This window comes from Pygoscelis adeliae, unplaced genomic scaffold (genome assembly GCF_000699105.1).
Source record: "Pygoscelis adeliae isolate BGI_AS28 unplaced genomic scaffold, ASM69910v1 Scaffold4, whole genome shotgun sequence".
Taxonomy (NCBI): domain Eukaryota; kingdom Metazoa; phylum Chordata; class Aves; order Sphenisciformes; family Spheniscidae; genus Pygoscelis; species Pygoscelis adeliae.
This window is the reverse complement of record NW_008824986.1, coordinates 14,480,025-14,496,430: the sequence shown is the minus strand read 5'-3', so window position 1 is coordinate 14,496,430 and position 16,406 is coordinate 14,480,025. Positions and strand designations below refer to the sequence as shown.

Genomic DNA, 16,406 nt, shown 5'->3' with positions numbered 1-16,406 from the left:
ATATTCAGCCTTGCTCCTCTGCCCTACACATAAACAACAAGCTATTATCACAGGACTTCAGAGTTGATCAGAGAGTGCTCAGAGACACACACTCTGAACTCTGACCTATCCCATTTGTCTTGGTTAGGAAACCACGTCATTACAGCCAAGTAACCCAAGTTTCACCAAAAAAAGCACATAGGTGGATCACATATGCCTTGTCTGACATTTGACACAAACTTCAAGGACAAATTCTGTGAAATTCCCAGTTGTTTCTTTTTTGTTTCTGAGAGCATTTGGTAGCATCAATGACATTTGGAGCATTGGTTTTCTAGCTTTTTCACATTGCCAAATCTCTAAAAATATCCCTTGGAGACAGTTTCCCACATAGCAAGATTTATACCTACTAAATTTACCATTTTTTCTTAATTACTTCTACTGATCTATCTCAGTGGCCAGGGGTGACAGTTCAAAATTTTTGCTTTACAAGAAAAGCAGTATGTGGAAAACGGGAGGCGGGTGCCATAGGAAACACCTAGAAGAGGAAACTGAGAACAGTGAATGAGGCAAACGGGAGGGGAGGAGAATGGTGAAATACATGGAACCCCTGCCATGGGAAAGCCAAGTGAGGAAAGTGCAGAGGAAAGGAGCCTGAATAAAGCAGGGGATACGAAGGTGCAGAAATGCAAGGAGTCCTGGTTAAAAGCAGCACAAACAGGCTAAAGAAGCTGTCAGGCATGCAGGCTTTACCAAGTTACAGGTATCACTGTCTTTGTTCTACTACATCTCCCACCTATCTCCTCATGGCTGGCAAAAGTCAAGACTTCGTGATCTGATTCACTCCCTCAGCAACCAGCATGCAGTATTGGCTGTGCAAGAAGTGCAAAGAACAGCAAAACTAAGTGAAGGGAAAGGATCCTTATCCTGCCGGCAACACTCCTCCTAACGCAGCCCAGGACGCCACTGGCTGCCTTTGCTGCAAGGGCACATTGCTGGTTCACAGTCAAGTTTGTGTCCGTCAGGACCTCCAGGTCTTTCTCTTCCTGCAAAGCTGCTTTCCAGCTGATAGGTGCCCAGCGTGTACCGACCGGTGTATGAGGTTATTCTTCTTCAGGTGCAGGTCTTTGCATTTCTCTTTGTATTACACTCTTTTAAAAAGGACAAATCACTCTAAATAAAATGCTTAACCTGTATATTCAATTTGCTTTAGGTGGTTGGAATGTGGATTATTGCATTTTATCTCCTTGGCACAGTAGCAGGTGAGACACTATAACTATAAAAACTATTCACTAAGAAAGTGAATTCAGATGAAATAATATATAGGAGATGATGACTGGTATTCTCTTTTACGTTGAAGTTATAGTATGATTTGTGTGTCATTGTATAACAATGTCTATTAATGTACATAGAACTAATGCTAAAAGGCTCTGCTCTGTCTAAATTTTATTATTAAGGATACAAGAGACATAACGCTGTGCTGAAAACTCACAGAGAAATTCAGTCACATGTCCTACTTCTATCAAGACAGTGTACGAGCTATCTTTACATGACTGCTGTATACAAAGAACCGCTCAGCAACAGGATGCTTAGCACAACAGACAGTGCTGAAACATAAAAGTTGAGCATAAGTGAGCAAGAGACCTGTTTGATCTAGAAAAAAGCTACTATATTGAAAGAAATTATCATTTCATTCACAGTACAAGGTTACTGCGTCGATATCGTTCATTCCTACGAGCAGAGACACAATGCTTTGGAGTAGGAAGCATGCAGGAGCAACTCTAACAAGCATTTCTTAAAAGACTTTTTTAAAAGAAATTGAATTAATCCTTTACAAGCCTAGAAAATGGTGTCAAAGCAGTGTCTGGGTCTTTATTTGGTTTATCCTCAAATTATTTAGCTCGCCTTGTGTTATCTGCTTCAGGCAATATCCATAAAGGAAACAAGAACAATCTCGGTTTCAAAATTAATCATAAAATGAAATCCTTAGTTCTCTGTTCTCCAGACTGTGGTAGTCTCAATTCTATCATCAGGCATAAGAAAGTCCAAAATATAAACAAGTTGTTTCTTCTACTCTAGGTAAAGAAGTTTGCTACCCCAGGCTTGGCTGTTTTACAGATGAACCACCCTGGTCTGGGGTACCAGGGAGACTTCTGACAGGTTTGCCTGACTCTCCGGAACATATGAACCTCAGCTTCTCTCTCTACACCAGAGAAACAGGAAATAACTCACAGGTGACATTTATTTTTAACATCAAGGATGGACTAAACCTATAAATGTTTGTTAACCCATTAAAAAGTCTACATCACTTATCATAGGCAAACAAGCCAGAATAAGAAGATAGTTTGAAGGTACAGTCATGAATGTACATTGAAGCTATTTGGGGTAAAGCACGAAAAAAAAATGTTGTGCAGGAACTGTAGGACAAAACAGCTTTCCTGGCATTTTCCTGCACAAGGATATGGGTTATGGCAGACTACCTTTTGCATGTATTTAGGTCTCTGAGGAAAGTGGAAGACTCGTTCAAATAAACAGCCTTCTGAGTATTCAGATAGGAGAACAAATACTGCTGTTTTACAGGGAAGCTGAGCTAGGAAGATATTATGACTTTTTAAAATAAAAGTCTGAAGATGACTGATTTTATGCAATTTCCAAACCCACATTCCACCTTGAAATCTGAGTGATTTTACATTCTTACCTGCCTCTCTGCAGTCTGAAAATAAGACAGAACTACTCAAGTTGCTTATGCTCTGAAATACTGAGCAGAGCAATGCAGAGGAACCTGTAAGATCAGGGTCTGGGACCACATCACTTCAGCAAATGCTTATGAAGCTGCTAAATCCCTTTCAGGCTTCCAGGGCTAGTGTCCTCTGAGCTGTACAGGGATGTTTAGGATTCCTCTGGCATGAACTATGATGCCATCACTGCCATTGCAGATGACATTGCTTACAGCAATCCTGGTTACCACGCTGAGAATCCAACTCAGGCTCTCTAAGGATGAGAAGTTATAGCTGTAATGAACTTTTACGACCTGCAGAGCAGGGACACGCGAGCACACAAGATACATTCAGCAGCAGGTTACTCAGCACTTCTGTTGTTGATAAAATAAGTCAAAATACACCTTGCACTACTTCCCAGCCACTAACCTTAAATGTATCTATGATCTAGGGCACGGCCCTTCCACGCCCAGACTCCCTGAGCTCACATCACAGACCTTGTATTTGCCCGAAACTATACAGACGGTCAGAGATCATTCTCAGAGAAAAAGGAAAATATATAATTAAGCAGCTTGCAGCAATGTGTGAAGATCCACTTCACCCCTATTGCACGCAGTTCTTGCATGAAATTCTTTCAGCCCTTCTGGAGTAGCTGGCATAGAAATATCATCTATCCAGAGAAATAAGAAAGAGCTGTTGCTCAGATGCAGCACACTGAAGCCAAAGGTGAGGTCAGTAAAAAGGCAAGCTGAACCAGGAGACACGGAGCTGGTAGGTTGCTGCCTGGAGGAACTTGTCCAAGTCAGGCCAACCGGCATTGTGCAACACTGTGGCCCTTTTAGGCAGCTTCACATTCCACATAAGGGGTTCTTCCTGCCTTAAGCAAAATAGATAGGAGCAGCAGAAACCACATCTTTGGAAACCATAGTGGAACTGAGAAAGGCGAGATACAGGGGTCCCTGGATTCCAAAAATCACAGACTCTGCCCATTCACAGTAGTCCCTTGAGCCCTACAGAGGGGATGACCTAGCTGACTTTTTTAAAATGTTTGAAAATACAAATAGATAAAACATCTTAATTTTTTTTCTTCCCACGCAGGTGATATCGGCAATAAACTCCTCAACCATCCAAAACTCACATTTTTCCTCACTTAGGAAAACCTCCTTCATCATTCATGGATTTGGCAGCACTGGAAAAAAAGGCTGGGTGGTAGAAATGTGCTTGGTATGAGAGACTATCCTCTGATTTCCATCAGCAGTTGTAACTACAATCTGTCAGTATCCTTTAGCCGCTAATATTCACCTTCCATTTTGCAATTCATTATGTAGTAGCAGACACCAACCAAGAAGTAAATTTCACAAAAGCCAAAATGTTCCCACTCTGGAAGATGCAGCATAGTCAAAGCTTCTTGGTCATCTCCGACATTATGCTTCTTTAGAGAGTTTCCTTTCCCAAACCCTACAGATCAGATCAAAGCAATAAGCTGAACACAGATGTACCCAGCCTCTACACCGGTGTCGGAATATTGCATTAGACACGCCAATTCACTGCTGCTCCCATTAGGAGCAATTGAACCATCCTTCAGCCAAAAGGCCTTCCTGAGTTGTAAAGCTCAAGTTTCAATCTACAAACACTATCCTGGTTCACCACCATTCAGTTCTTAAAAGAACAAAACAAAACAAAACAAAACCAAAACAAAAAAGGCAACCCCTTTTTTTTTTTATTACAGAGTACAATGAAAAAAAGATTTCAAATATGAAATGTGGAAGCTACCACAAAACAGAGCTGGTGCACTCTGGCCAGCGGAGTGTACTGTGTCAATGACAGCCTTGGCTCTGATAGATAAGCAAAATCTACTCTAGTTTCTGCTTCTTCCACGCTGTCAGGGAAAAGGACAAGCTAGAAAAAGATGACCACTGAATACTAAGTCACAGATCCGCATCATTATTTTTGTTCATAAGTCCATGAAAACTTTTAATCTAGAATATTAAATTTCCAATTTTGTCAGTTGAAAAGAAACAGCAATTCTGCCTACCTCTCCACACTACAAACTGTGTTTGTAGTGCCTACAGGAGAAGAGGGAATCCAGGACTCAATGCACTATCACTTCAAGCTGCTATTTTCCTGTCATTCACTTTCAGCTGTTTACCATAGATTAATTTTTGTTCCCACTCCTTGTTCCTTTCTCAAACCTTAACTAAGCCTTAGTTACAGAAAGCTATAGCTGCAGAGTTTGATATAGGATTCTTCCAGTGGAAAAATCACTGATCTCTGCAAGACAGTGACCAGTACCAAAGTGACCAACTCATTAGCTTTCTTTCCTGAAATAGAAACTTTCTACTCTGCTCCAAACCTTTCCAGTCTGTCATGTCTTTCTCAGCTTTAAAGACACTTTGTAAATAAGTCTACTTCCCATACTATTCAGTTAAACTACCAACGTCCCCTCAAAGAAAGTCACGTACTGCAGAAAGCAGCTGCTGTGCAGTTGTGGGGCTTTTCCAAATTATTTCAAATATGTATAAGCCATTTGTATAAAGTAAAATATTTTTATTACAGTCTTTCATAATTGATACTTTTTGGATTAACGGCGTGCTATATTCTGTTTTGTAAGAAGATTTGTGTTTCAGTGTATACAGGCTACAGTGAAGAGTCCTGTTTAGTAAAGAATGAGAAGTTCCATGATTATATTACCATGTTTATTCTGATTTAAGTTGAATCTCTGTTTGTTTTTTGTTTCCTTAAATACTTTGCTTTATGTCTTCCCACATCAGCTGTTACTGGAAGTGGAAAATATCAACTGCATTGCTGTCGATTGGCAAGAAGGTGCAAAAGGCACCTACATCAGTGCAGTGAACAACATCCGTGTGATCGGGGCTGAGGTTGCTTATTTCATAAAAACTTTACAGGTAAAAGACACAGCTTTACCACCTACAGTTCTTAAGTGGATGTAGTGGGGTTATGATGCTGCTGCTTTGATTTTGAACCTTGTCCAGTATGGTCAGCCAGTGCTTCAGGAAGAGCTATACAATGCAGCAGTTGAGATCCAGCTAATTATACTAATTATCGACTCTGTAAGGACTTCTCACAGCCACAAAAGACGCAAAATAAGCTAATGTGGTTGAAAAGAGGTGCCAATTAATTAAAGACCAGTAGATGGCAACATTTCCATATGATGATACAGGCAAGAAGGCATTCAATGGAAATGAGGCAAGGCCTACCAGTTCAGTGCTTACAAGAGTTTTGCCAGTGTTATGTGTGTACGCTAGAAGTAAATTAGTATCTCGCTAATTAGAACCACTGAAACGAGCAGGAGCTGGCTCACTTGATAATGCCATATTTGCTGTCTACAGGCACGATAAACTGCCCAGTTGCCTTCCAGTTGTGAACCTCATGTTCCTGAAGGCAAGTGTTCACATGTACACATGCAGCGCAGAACTGCTCAGCTGCAAAGTTTAAGAGTATCAGCATTTCCCACTGACTTCAGAAAGACTCATGAGTACTTAGAACTGCTGAAAATCAGAACCCTGCCTGGATATGGACTTGATCCTAGTTAGGTGTTCATCTTAAAGTGCTGCAAGAGACAGTTCAGAGCCCACAAGGTTAAGTGCCAACTCTGCGAGCACCTGAGTATCAAAGAACACTTGTCCAGAGTCTGCTGGGGTACAATCTACTGTTTCTACCTAGGAAACTCATATCTAGCCTCACACATTTGCTTCTGTATCCGCCTTCTTTGTGTACAAATCCCAGGTCACTTGAAGATGGGTTCAGTTTCTCATTTACTATCTCTATTACTGCACCATTTGCAGTCTAGGCCTCTCTTTCTTCTGTTACAAAAAATGCATAAATGATCCTTAGACTTTCTTTTCTTTTCCCCAATTTACAAACTTCTGGAGTTTGACTTTAGGAAAAGTTAAGCTGCATTGTAAATGGATGTACTGCAGTAAAACGTATTCAGAGGAATCTGCTGTCTAACAATAAAGGCAGACAGGCCGGTACTACAGATCTGCTTTTATTTTGGTACACGCATTACACAACAAAACAAAACTTTGTGTCAAAACAAAACTTTGTGTAAAAACCTCAAGCAATTAGCAACCAATCCTTCTTGTCTTTGGTCATTACAAAACCCAGCAAATCCCTGGATGAAATGTGACCCCTGCATGCAGCCTACATGCTGATTAATCTCCACCATCACCTTCCACCTTCAACACGTGTAATATCTCAGCAGTGCAGGACTTGTACAGGTGACACTTGGCAAAGAGGAGAATGAATGTTGCCACACCTAAGCTTGTCAGTGAAAATATTGTTGAGCGATATGATCACATATTCTAAGCAGACACATGGAGAACAGACGTGATAAAAAAAGGGGCTCCATAATAGAGTAAATAAAGAAAAAATAAGATCATTTTGATGGAAGATGAAATTAGGGGCTGATCCAAATGAGAAAGAAGGTTCATATTTTGTCACCAAGGGTAACTGAATACGGTAACTATATGCCAACACTACAACAGTGAATCCATCACCACTAGGCATTTAAAATTCTAGATTGGATCATTTTCTATCAAGTTAGCGTAATTTAAACAATAATTAACTCAAGGAACTCACACCCTGTTCACTATGCGGGAAGTCAGTCTAGATGTTCCCAAAGGCCCATAATGTAAGACACCCTCTTTGCTTGGTATTTAAAGCCTGTGTTCTTGTCTCCCACCACCACCACCTTAAATGATCAGAAAATCTTCAGATACTCCCCTTGCGAAATCCATTTAATTGGCCACAGTCTGGGAGCCCATGCTGCAGGAGAGGCGGGAAGAAGGATCCAAGGCATCAGACGGATAACAGGTAGGCTGTTCACCAAGGTGCAGGGCTAACATAGCACGTTTCTAAAGGAAAGAAACTTGCAACACACTGGTCTGTAGACTGGAATTAAATTATTGGCAGTGCTGGAGACACCTTGCATAAGAGCAAGCAAACCTTATGCTTCTCAGAAACAAGGGTAATTATTACATCTTCTTTCTCTACTAGTTAGGTTAAAAACTCTTTAGTGGAAGACTTTAGTGGAAGGACATACATTGTTAATATGTTTGTAACATTACTGTCATTCACTGGGTCGCATCAAGCCCTACACAAAGACAAAGCAACATACCAAGAATCCTTGATTTTTCCTATTCATAAAGCTTTACAGGCCGGTAATAAGCTCACAGATAATAAAATGCCTTCTTCATAGTAATACTATGCCATTATATAGGCTATTGAAAAAATATTTTACTTCTGCTGGAATAAATTTGCAGAAAGGTTTACAAAACCATATTATCGCACATTTTTTTCAGTTCAGCTTAGAATTTGCATCATTATTATTCAACATGGCTCATGCACTACTGAATATCTGATGTTGTAAGTTGGCAAAAGACATATTAACACGTGCAACACTTCTCTCCCTCCCTCCCTCCCTCAACCAATAAATGTGGGGGTTTTTTAGGCTTAGACCCTGCTGGGCCTTATTTTGAAGGTACTCCTCCTGAGGTGAGACTGGATCCTTCAGATGCAAACTTTGTTGATGTTATTCACAGTAATGCTGCTCACTTTCCTGCCATAGGTAAGTGTTCACGTGCAAGTAAATATCCACAAGGATGGGCATGTCAACCGAGACACTGACATCATTCCATGTGTATCTCAGGGCTTGGAATGTACAACACCACTGGTCACCTGGACTTTTACCCAAACGGAGGAACTGTGATGCCTGGATGCACTGATTTAATTCCAGAAATGAAACAAAATGATTTTGAAGTTATCATTGCGGGTAAACATACATTCCCAACATGCATAGTACTTTATTTTCATTCAATCCTGAAACGTGAACTGTGAAAGTAACTGTCTGTTTGGGAGAAAACAGCAAAACAAAACTGGTTTTTGCCTGTTTACTCATAAATAAGTAAATAAGAAACAATAAAGGCTGGATCAGAACAGTGCTCCCCAGGGAACACTGTAGGAAAGGAGGTATAATACAGGCCTAAGCTTTGCTTCTGTAATTTGAAATTGGACCTGCAGAACACAAAAAGGCAGGGAACAGGGAGCCTGCAAGTCCAACAACCCAACAACCCCAGCAGGAGGTTTTCCAGGCTGAGACAGGCCAGTGTCATGACCAAACCAGCAGCATGACACCACCACCTTTGGTTTCTTGCAGATGCTGCAAAGAGCATCCGACACTTACAAGGCATGAATTAGGCAAAAACACTCAGTGTTTCCAGGGACCGTACATGCCTCGCCTCTCCACCTGAGACCTCTCTCTTTGCAGGCTTTGGAGAGGTTGGCAGAAGGCTGATAGATCCTCTTTGCTCTATGAAGCCTTTTAAAACTGTAATTAATGTCATCTTGCTGTGACATCTCATATATATATATATATATGGCTGTATTCTTAAAAGGGACTATTACACCATAGCAGAATAATACATCTCACTTGAAATCTTGGGGTAACTGGCACACAGTTCTCTGGACAAAACACAGACAAAACAGTAACTTCTACTGCAACTAGAAATGTGTACATTCAGATGAAAAATTATTACAAGACTACTCTGCTCTTCTGTGCCTTGGCTGTTTCCATGGTGAGGCAAGTGCAACTCTTGTACAGGATAACAGGAGGTTATTTCATACATGCTCATAAACTTTGTTCCGACAGATGCTACAATCGTTGGGGGGTGCCATCACTCGCGCAGCCATGAGTTTTATTTTGAAAGTATCCTCTATCCCACCGGATACCTTGGATATCCCTGTGAAACATACAAATCCTTTGAGTCAGTAAGTATGTCAGCCCAGGAATGGGTGAGCTGTAAAGAAAATAATCCAGGTCTCTGCACTCATGATAGGTCCCGCTATGTGCGCAGAGCACTTGGATGCGGGTGACTGTGCTCTCTTGGTGTGGTTTGGTAGGAGGAAGCATGCAGTGAGGCACAGCGCACAGTGACTCCATCAGCTACTCCACTCTGGGAAAATGAATCCTGAAGCACAGATGATATCCCCAAAATAGGGGGGAAAAAATTAAATCACATGCAATTCTCACCCTAAACCTTTATGTAAAGAGCACGTAGGTTACATAGATCTATCCTACTAATTCCTGGCTGGAAGAAGAGACATTTGGAGCCTCCAGAATCCTTGACTGTTCTCTAATTTACACTGGGCACTGATTAGAGCACCTAAATAAATGCACTTATGAATGATGCCCCCTTTCACCACTCCCCCCGTACAGTGTTGCAATGTGAATGCAGGCAAGTTCCCTTCCACTAGAAGGGTAAAATTGGCTTATATTTTGTCCTAGACTCTAGCTGAAAAATATTTGAACTAGGGAGTTTCAGACCATCATCCACACAGGTATCAAACCTGCTCATTCTACACCCTCTTGGTATATGCATGGGTGCAGGGGCTGTTATCTGAAACAAGTTTATCAGGTTTTGGTGGTAAGATATGACAACATACAGCACTGCCACAGCTTTGCAAGATCAAAACAGCATCTTGAGCCTTAATTTTGTCAGAGCTAGGATGAAAAAAAACCCACCACAAAAACAAAAAACAAACCACCACACACCACAAAAAACCCCAAACCTCCTCATTAACTGGTGCTCTTATGTTCCCTAGGGAGACTGTTTCCCATGTCCACAGGAGCAATGTCCAATGATGGGGCACTATGCTGACAGATTCCCAGCTAAACTGAAGAGGGTAAACCAAAAGTATTTTTTAAATACAGCAGCAGACCCACCTTTTGCTAGTAAGTGGAGAAGGTTTGTTACAGATGTTCACATGTTTGAAACGTGATTGCCTTGATGTCATTTACAGCCATGCACCTGTGTTGCTTCTAAAAACAACTGCTAACATCTCTGACAAAAAAATGCTACATTAGTTATCAAAATGCAAGCTCACCGAGTCTTTCATTTACTAACATGAATGAATTCCAGTTAGGAAAAAAAGAACTTTCCAGTATACTAGCATTTTTAGATCTCGCATATCAATGACAATCTAGTTTTATTTTGCTTTTCTTTATGCAGCTTGGAGACAAAAAGTATTTATCAAACTGTCTGGTGTAAAGAAAATGAGGGGGGACATAAACCTGGTTTTCCATGACACACAGGGGAACGCAAAAGAATATGAAATTGCCAGGTAAGATAAATTAATATTTCCCTATGGCATTTAATGCTGCTAACATTAATCTACACATTTTCCACATATTTAAGCAGTGCAAACATTCACTCTGTGTTACAGAAGTTCTACTTAACATCAGATATGAAAGAAGTTATCACATAGATAAGACCCATGAGGGCAGATGGATGGCTGTAAATATGAAATGGAAGTCACTTCCTTTTCATGAGTTCCATGTTTCTCTGAGTTGCTCTTAAAAAAATAAACATACACCTCTGGAATGCACATAATTCATACAGTGCTCACCCAATTCACATGCACTGTAGCACGACTGCTCCCACACTAGCGTGGCAACACACATGTCAGCATACTCACTCCACGTGCTGACAAGACTCTCTGCTCTGCCAGTGACTTGCTGTATGATCTTATGCAAGGCAATCCTATGCCTGAACTTATCAAATTTGCAAAGTGGATAGCTCCTTCCTGCCTGGGATATATTAAAAAACCATCACTACTACATGAGTGGCACATTTATATAGTCTGGCCAGTGGGCTTTATTCACAGCTCGTATCATCTCCCACCGAAATAGCAGCTCCCACTCTCTTCTGTACCTGCTCTGAAACAAGCACTTCCATGCATTCTCCCACCATCCTCTGTGCACGTGCGGAGCAAAGCCCCACAGAAGTTCGCAGCTTATCTGTAACATCCTCCCTGAAAGCCTTGCCTGGAGCTCTCCCTGCAGCGATACCTGCAAAACTCAGCACACTTGGGTGCTAGAGGCAGCTCCAGCCTCACCCTTATCATGTCTCGGTGGTCTCCTGCCACATGCACGTTTAAAGTTTTCAGTATTGTTTTTCATCCTCTCCCTGTTCAGAGTCCTGGTCCAGTGTCACGTGCTGTTGCAAAGAACAGCAAAAGTGCAAATTTCTGTTGTGACGAAGAGGAAACCCCCAAATCTTGTGGAGAATGTGATCTAGTTCAGTAATCTCTAAACTGTTAAACTTAGCATTGCTGTCTTCGTTCTATTTGCAGCGGAGTCCTCTCTCAAGATCAAGTTTATACAAAATACCTTGATGTTGAAATTAACCCGAAAAATACTAAAAAAATTGAATTTCTCTGGAATAAAACCATATTTACTCTGCTCTGGGCAAGAGTAGGAGCAGAAACAGTCAATATAATTCACGGAGAAGATGGACATAGGTAAGTATATCCCTTTTACAGGTCAGAAGGAATGGGAGAGGAATGCAAAAACTCTGGGAGACAGGATTGAAAAAATGGTCCTCATAAATTGGACACATGGCTTGCAATCGACAATGTGAATTTCAGTAATAACAAGGACAAGACATTACACTTTGGACAGAAAATCAAACATTCGAGTACAAACCAGGGATTAACTGTCTGGAAAGGAATACAGCAGTGAATAATTTGGAATGTATATTGTTTTGCCACAGCAAAACAATTACAAACCAAGATAAAGCGAGTCTTATCCCCAGGTGCATTACCAGGAGTATTGTATAGAAGATCCAGGGAGTAATTATTCTAATTTGAATAACTGGTGTAAGACTGTAACCAGAAGCAGAGTCATTTTCAAGTTTGGAGAGTATACTTCAGGAACAATGCACACAGATTGAAGTCTGGAAAAATTGCAAAAGAGATGTAGAAAACTTTATCTGTGTAGAGCAGCTGAAGGAAATGTGTTTCTCAATAAAGAAAAGCCTGGAGAGGAGCATAAAAACATATGCATAAGCTGTCTGTGAAGGGTCACAGTCAACTATTCTACATATCCACTGGGTTTAGGTCAAGGTTTAACTGATGTATTTTACAACAGAAGAAATATTGGTTAGATATTAGGAAAAAAAAACTTCCTTATATTTTGGCATTGGCATGGATTATTTAGAGAAGCTGATGAAATCCCTTTCAGTGTGAGCGTCTAAAAAAAAGCTGCAAAGCTTCGATTGGGCAATCTAGTTAAGCACCTGGTCTAAATAAAGTGAGCTTAACAAGATGCCTTTCTGACTTCTTATCTACAGCTCTATATTTGTGAATCTAGAGATTAATTTTATTCATGTATTAAAACTCAAATTTTACAGCTGGTCCCCAAAAGAAGGAAGTTCACCTTGTTACTGTTAACATGCAGATGCTAATATTCTGTACAGCAGGCTTTTAGGAAGACTTAAGTGGGATTATGGATCGAACTAACAACCCTCAAAGTGACAGCTGACAATCTTTCATTTTTCTTTGGTGGAAAATAGATAAGTAAATCTTGATTCAAGTATTTTTTTCTTCCCAGGTCAACTTTTTGCGGCCGTGGAACTGTGACATATGGAGTTCCCCAGTTACTTACACCTTGCTAGAGGTCACCAAGTCCAACGGTTCTGTACACAGCAGCTGAGCAAACAATCAGTCCTGTGCATGGGAATGTTGGTACACAAGGCCATTAAAGAAAAACACAAACTGCCTGTCGCTTCCTTTATTTTTTCAGTTCTTTGCAAACACACTTGTCAATGTTTTTCACATTTGAACATTTATTGTGTGTGGAACTATGGAAGCAACTGGAAATCATATATGCTAAAATCCATTTATAACACTGCACAGTCTTACTCTACTAGTGCCTCAAGAAAAGCAGGTAAGAACTGTTTCCCATCACATTGATAACTTGCCAGATTTTCTGTCTGTCAAACACTCTTGAGGCAGCACGTTACCTCATCACACCCCTGGGGCTGGGAATGGTCCCAAACACCTCCTTTCCTCAGCCTCTGCTATTGCTCAAAACTTTCCAACCCCACACAAGAGCACTGCCCTCAGAAGCTGCTGTGGGATGAGGCAGGAACAGAACAAGACCAGGATATTTCTTCAGCAGGTCAGAACAGCCCTTTGGACACTGCACCTTTAGGGAAGCAACAGGCAAAGCCAAACCTCAAGTGTTCCCCACTTCAGAAGAAACTAAACGGCTAAGTCACAGCACCTGGCTACTGTTTCATTTCAAACACACATCTTTGCTGTGGCCACTGATAATCCTGGAGAGAAACTCTGACTTTGAATAACTCCAGGCTGTGCAAAACCTGGGATTGACTATTTCACATTAAAATGAACACTGCTGCTCTGCAAAGCATGGCATGAATGAGCCACCTGAAGCTTTAAGAGACCAAGGCAGCAGATATTTTTCTAAGTATAAAAACCAAACTCTAAGTTAATGAATAGGAAGAGTTAAAAATTTATTCACTCCCATTTCCCCACGTTTGATAAATGATGTACAAGCACTTGGGCAGATACACTGCTAAGAAATAGAGTAGAAATACAATATTAAGAATGTATTTATAATTAGTATAAATATCCAAATGAAATATTTTTTTAAAAATAACAGTCAATATTGTATCCTTGACTAAACACTAACCAAGCCTGTATGAAATTAGAAGCATAATCAAACACCATTCTGAGATTCAGCCAAGAGAGATCTGCAGTCCTGAGTACTGCAAGTCCCCCAGGGACTTGACAGGTGGCAAGGGAAGCGTGAACAATGCCGGGAAGCACTGCACTCTGTCCCAGGAGAGAGCCACGGCATCCCGCAGCACGGGAAATCCAGTCCTCTCTTCTGCCTGCTTCCTATTCCAGACTACAGCTTCTTCAGGACTGCGGAAACATAGCAAGGCTTGTTTCCCTATTTGTTGCTTTCTTTCTTGAAAGCTATCTTTCTTCCAACAGCCCCTGACTGTGAGGCTGCAAGGACCAGAACGGCTCCTCCAGGCATAGCAAGCATCCTGCATCGTACTGAAGGACATGCATCCCAGCCCTACCCCTTCTTCCCAAAGGAGAAGCAAGCAGCTGAAACCCATCTGACCACAGCCTAAGGAATTGTTTAGTTATTCAGTTTGCCCTGTGTTACTACTGTATTCAATAAGAGCAACAGACTAACTGTGATAAAATCTTAACTCAAATCTTTTCCACCAGCTCTTAAATTAAATGGGAAAGACTGTTCCTCCCTCATTTTGAACAAGGGGGGAAACTTATCAGTGTACTAGGGCATGTACTGATTCTCCTGTGTCACTGATATGAACATATTTACAAACTAAAATGCTACTTCAATTAAGGACGGGAGCACTGAGCTCTAAATTAAAATCAAAGGTAATATTTTAGAAAAAATTTAAAACTTCCCTACTATTTAAAGAAATAAATCCCGCTAGCATGAACAATAGCAGTGTGATACCTATGCACACAGCTGGTATCCATTTGGTCATTCCCAGAGGTGGAGATTAGGGAATGTCAGCTCTGCAAAGGTGTGTGGCTGCAGCCAAAAAGCATAGCCAAGCTGACAAGGCTTTCTAGGTGAAGAGTTAGCTGAGGTCTCATTTCTTCTTGAGCTCACTCACAGCCTTCTCCTAAAGATGAACAGGACCAAGGGATTCCCAGACCTAGTCCTGTTCGTTTGCACAGGCTGTTTTTCACCTTTTAGTTGATGTCTCTAGTAGAACAACCTACTGAGTTCTGTAACATCGCTACACAAAGCGGCCATGTCACTATTTCTGAGGGAATTTTGTATGTTATTGATAAATATTTCCAGCATGTTTGCTCTCAGTTCATCACTCAAAGAAGGGCTTTCTCAAAACTTGGGTTACATGGGTAGTATAGAAAGGATCCAAAGGGGTAGACAACTGTCCTTCTACATCTACTTATTTCAACAAGGAAATGAAAGGGACACCAGGGGGTCAGATTCTTTCACTATGAAAAGACCTACCAGGCCCACTAAGAAGTTTTCCTAAAGGGATAAGGCTTCGCCAAATTGAGCCGATGTCAGGAAATGGGCACAAAAGACCCAGCAGCACAGGAGCATTCCACATCCAAAGTCACTTGATGCAGGGCAAGGGAGGGGACTTAAAGATGATGCGGTTCCTTAGTAACTCCCCCAGTAGACCCCTACATCCCAGCTACACAACATTAAAAACAAAAGCCTTCCCAGCCAAGACAAGCCCCTAAATGCATTGCCACACAGACCCACATAATTCTTTTTAATGTCCCGCTCCTGATGCGTTGCTGCCTGGGAATTACCCTACCTCTGGAGCTCCAATCCTATTCTGGGCTCCAGCACACCAATTCAAGAAATCTATGTCCACGGATTTTGGAGTTTTCAGAGAAACCAACCATTACATTTGTTTTCCAGCTTAGCTATAAACTATAATCTGAAATAAATTTTCCTATCTTTCTGGGAACGTTTCCAAGGATAAAGCAGACTATAAAAGTACATGCAAAGTTTGCACATTAGTGCGTGGAACTTCAAGGCTGCATTGTAAGTAGTTCAGGTTTTGGGGTTTTTCTTTTACCTCATCAGGTACGTGGCTTCCCAAGGCACAGCAGTTTAAAGGGGAATGGCAGCTCACATAGGTGTCCTTATACTAGTTCTAAATAGCTACTATACATCCAATTAGAAGAGTAGCCTCAACGGGACAAAAATCACTCTGGATTTAAGCTATGCTTTAGTAGATTTAGAAGTCCCACAATCTCTAGTGGAGCAAGCAAACATAAAGGTGACTCATACATGTCTCACATACAGTCATAGGTACATGTTGCAGAGAAGACAGACACGGCACCCTTTTCACC

At 41.1% G+C, this 16,406-nt stretch overlaps 1 protein-coding gene across 1 annotated transcript; it reads left to right on the top strand.

Annotated features, from left to right (window-relative positions):
- The first annotated feature begins 1,198 nt into the window (after window positions 1-1,198).
- Window positions 1,199-13,168, top strand: LOC103918560 (pancreatic lipase-related protein 2-like). Its single transcript, XM_009325917.1, has 12 exons — window positions 1,199-1,238; window positions 2,056-2,210; window positions 3,792-3,917; window positions 5,465-5,599; window positions 7,421-7,529; window positions 8,167-8,283; window positions 8,365-8,487; window positions 9,364-9,482; window positions 10,317-10,446; window positions 10,724-10,835; window positions 11,847-12,014; window positions 13,105-13,168. Exons 1-12 carry the CDS (start codon window positions 1,199-1,201, stop codon window positions 13,166-13,168), a joined length of 1,398 nt encoding a protein of 465 aa, XP_009324192.1.
- Window positions 13,169-16,406: the final 3,238 nt, after the last annotated feature.

Bases quoted from the DNA above. Each gene is read 5' to 3' on its own strand.
- LOC103918560 (XM_009325917.1), top strand. From the start codon at position 1,199: ATGTGGATTATTGCATTTTATCTCCTTGGCACAGTAGCAG. The intron at 8,488-9,363 runs GTAAACATACAT...TTGTTCCGACAG, and splicing joins TTTTGAAGTTATCATTGCGG to ATGCTACAATCGTTGGGGGG. The intron at 10,447-10,723 runs GTAAGTGGAGAA...TTCTTTATGCAG, and splicing joins AGCAGACCCACCTTTTGCTA to CTTGGAGACAAAAAGTATTT.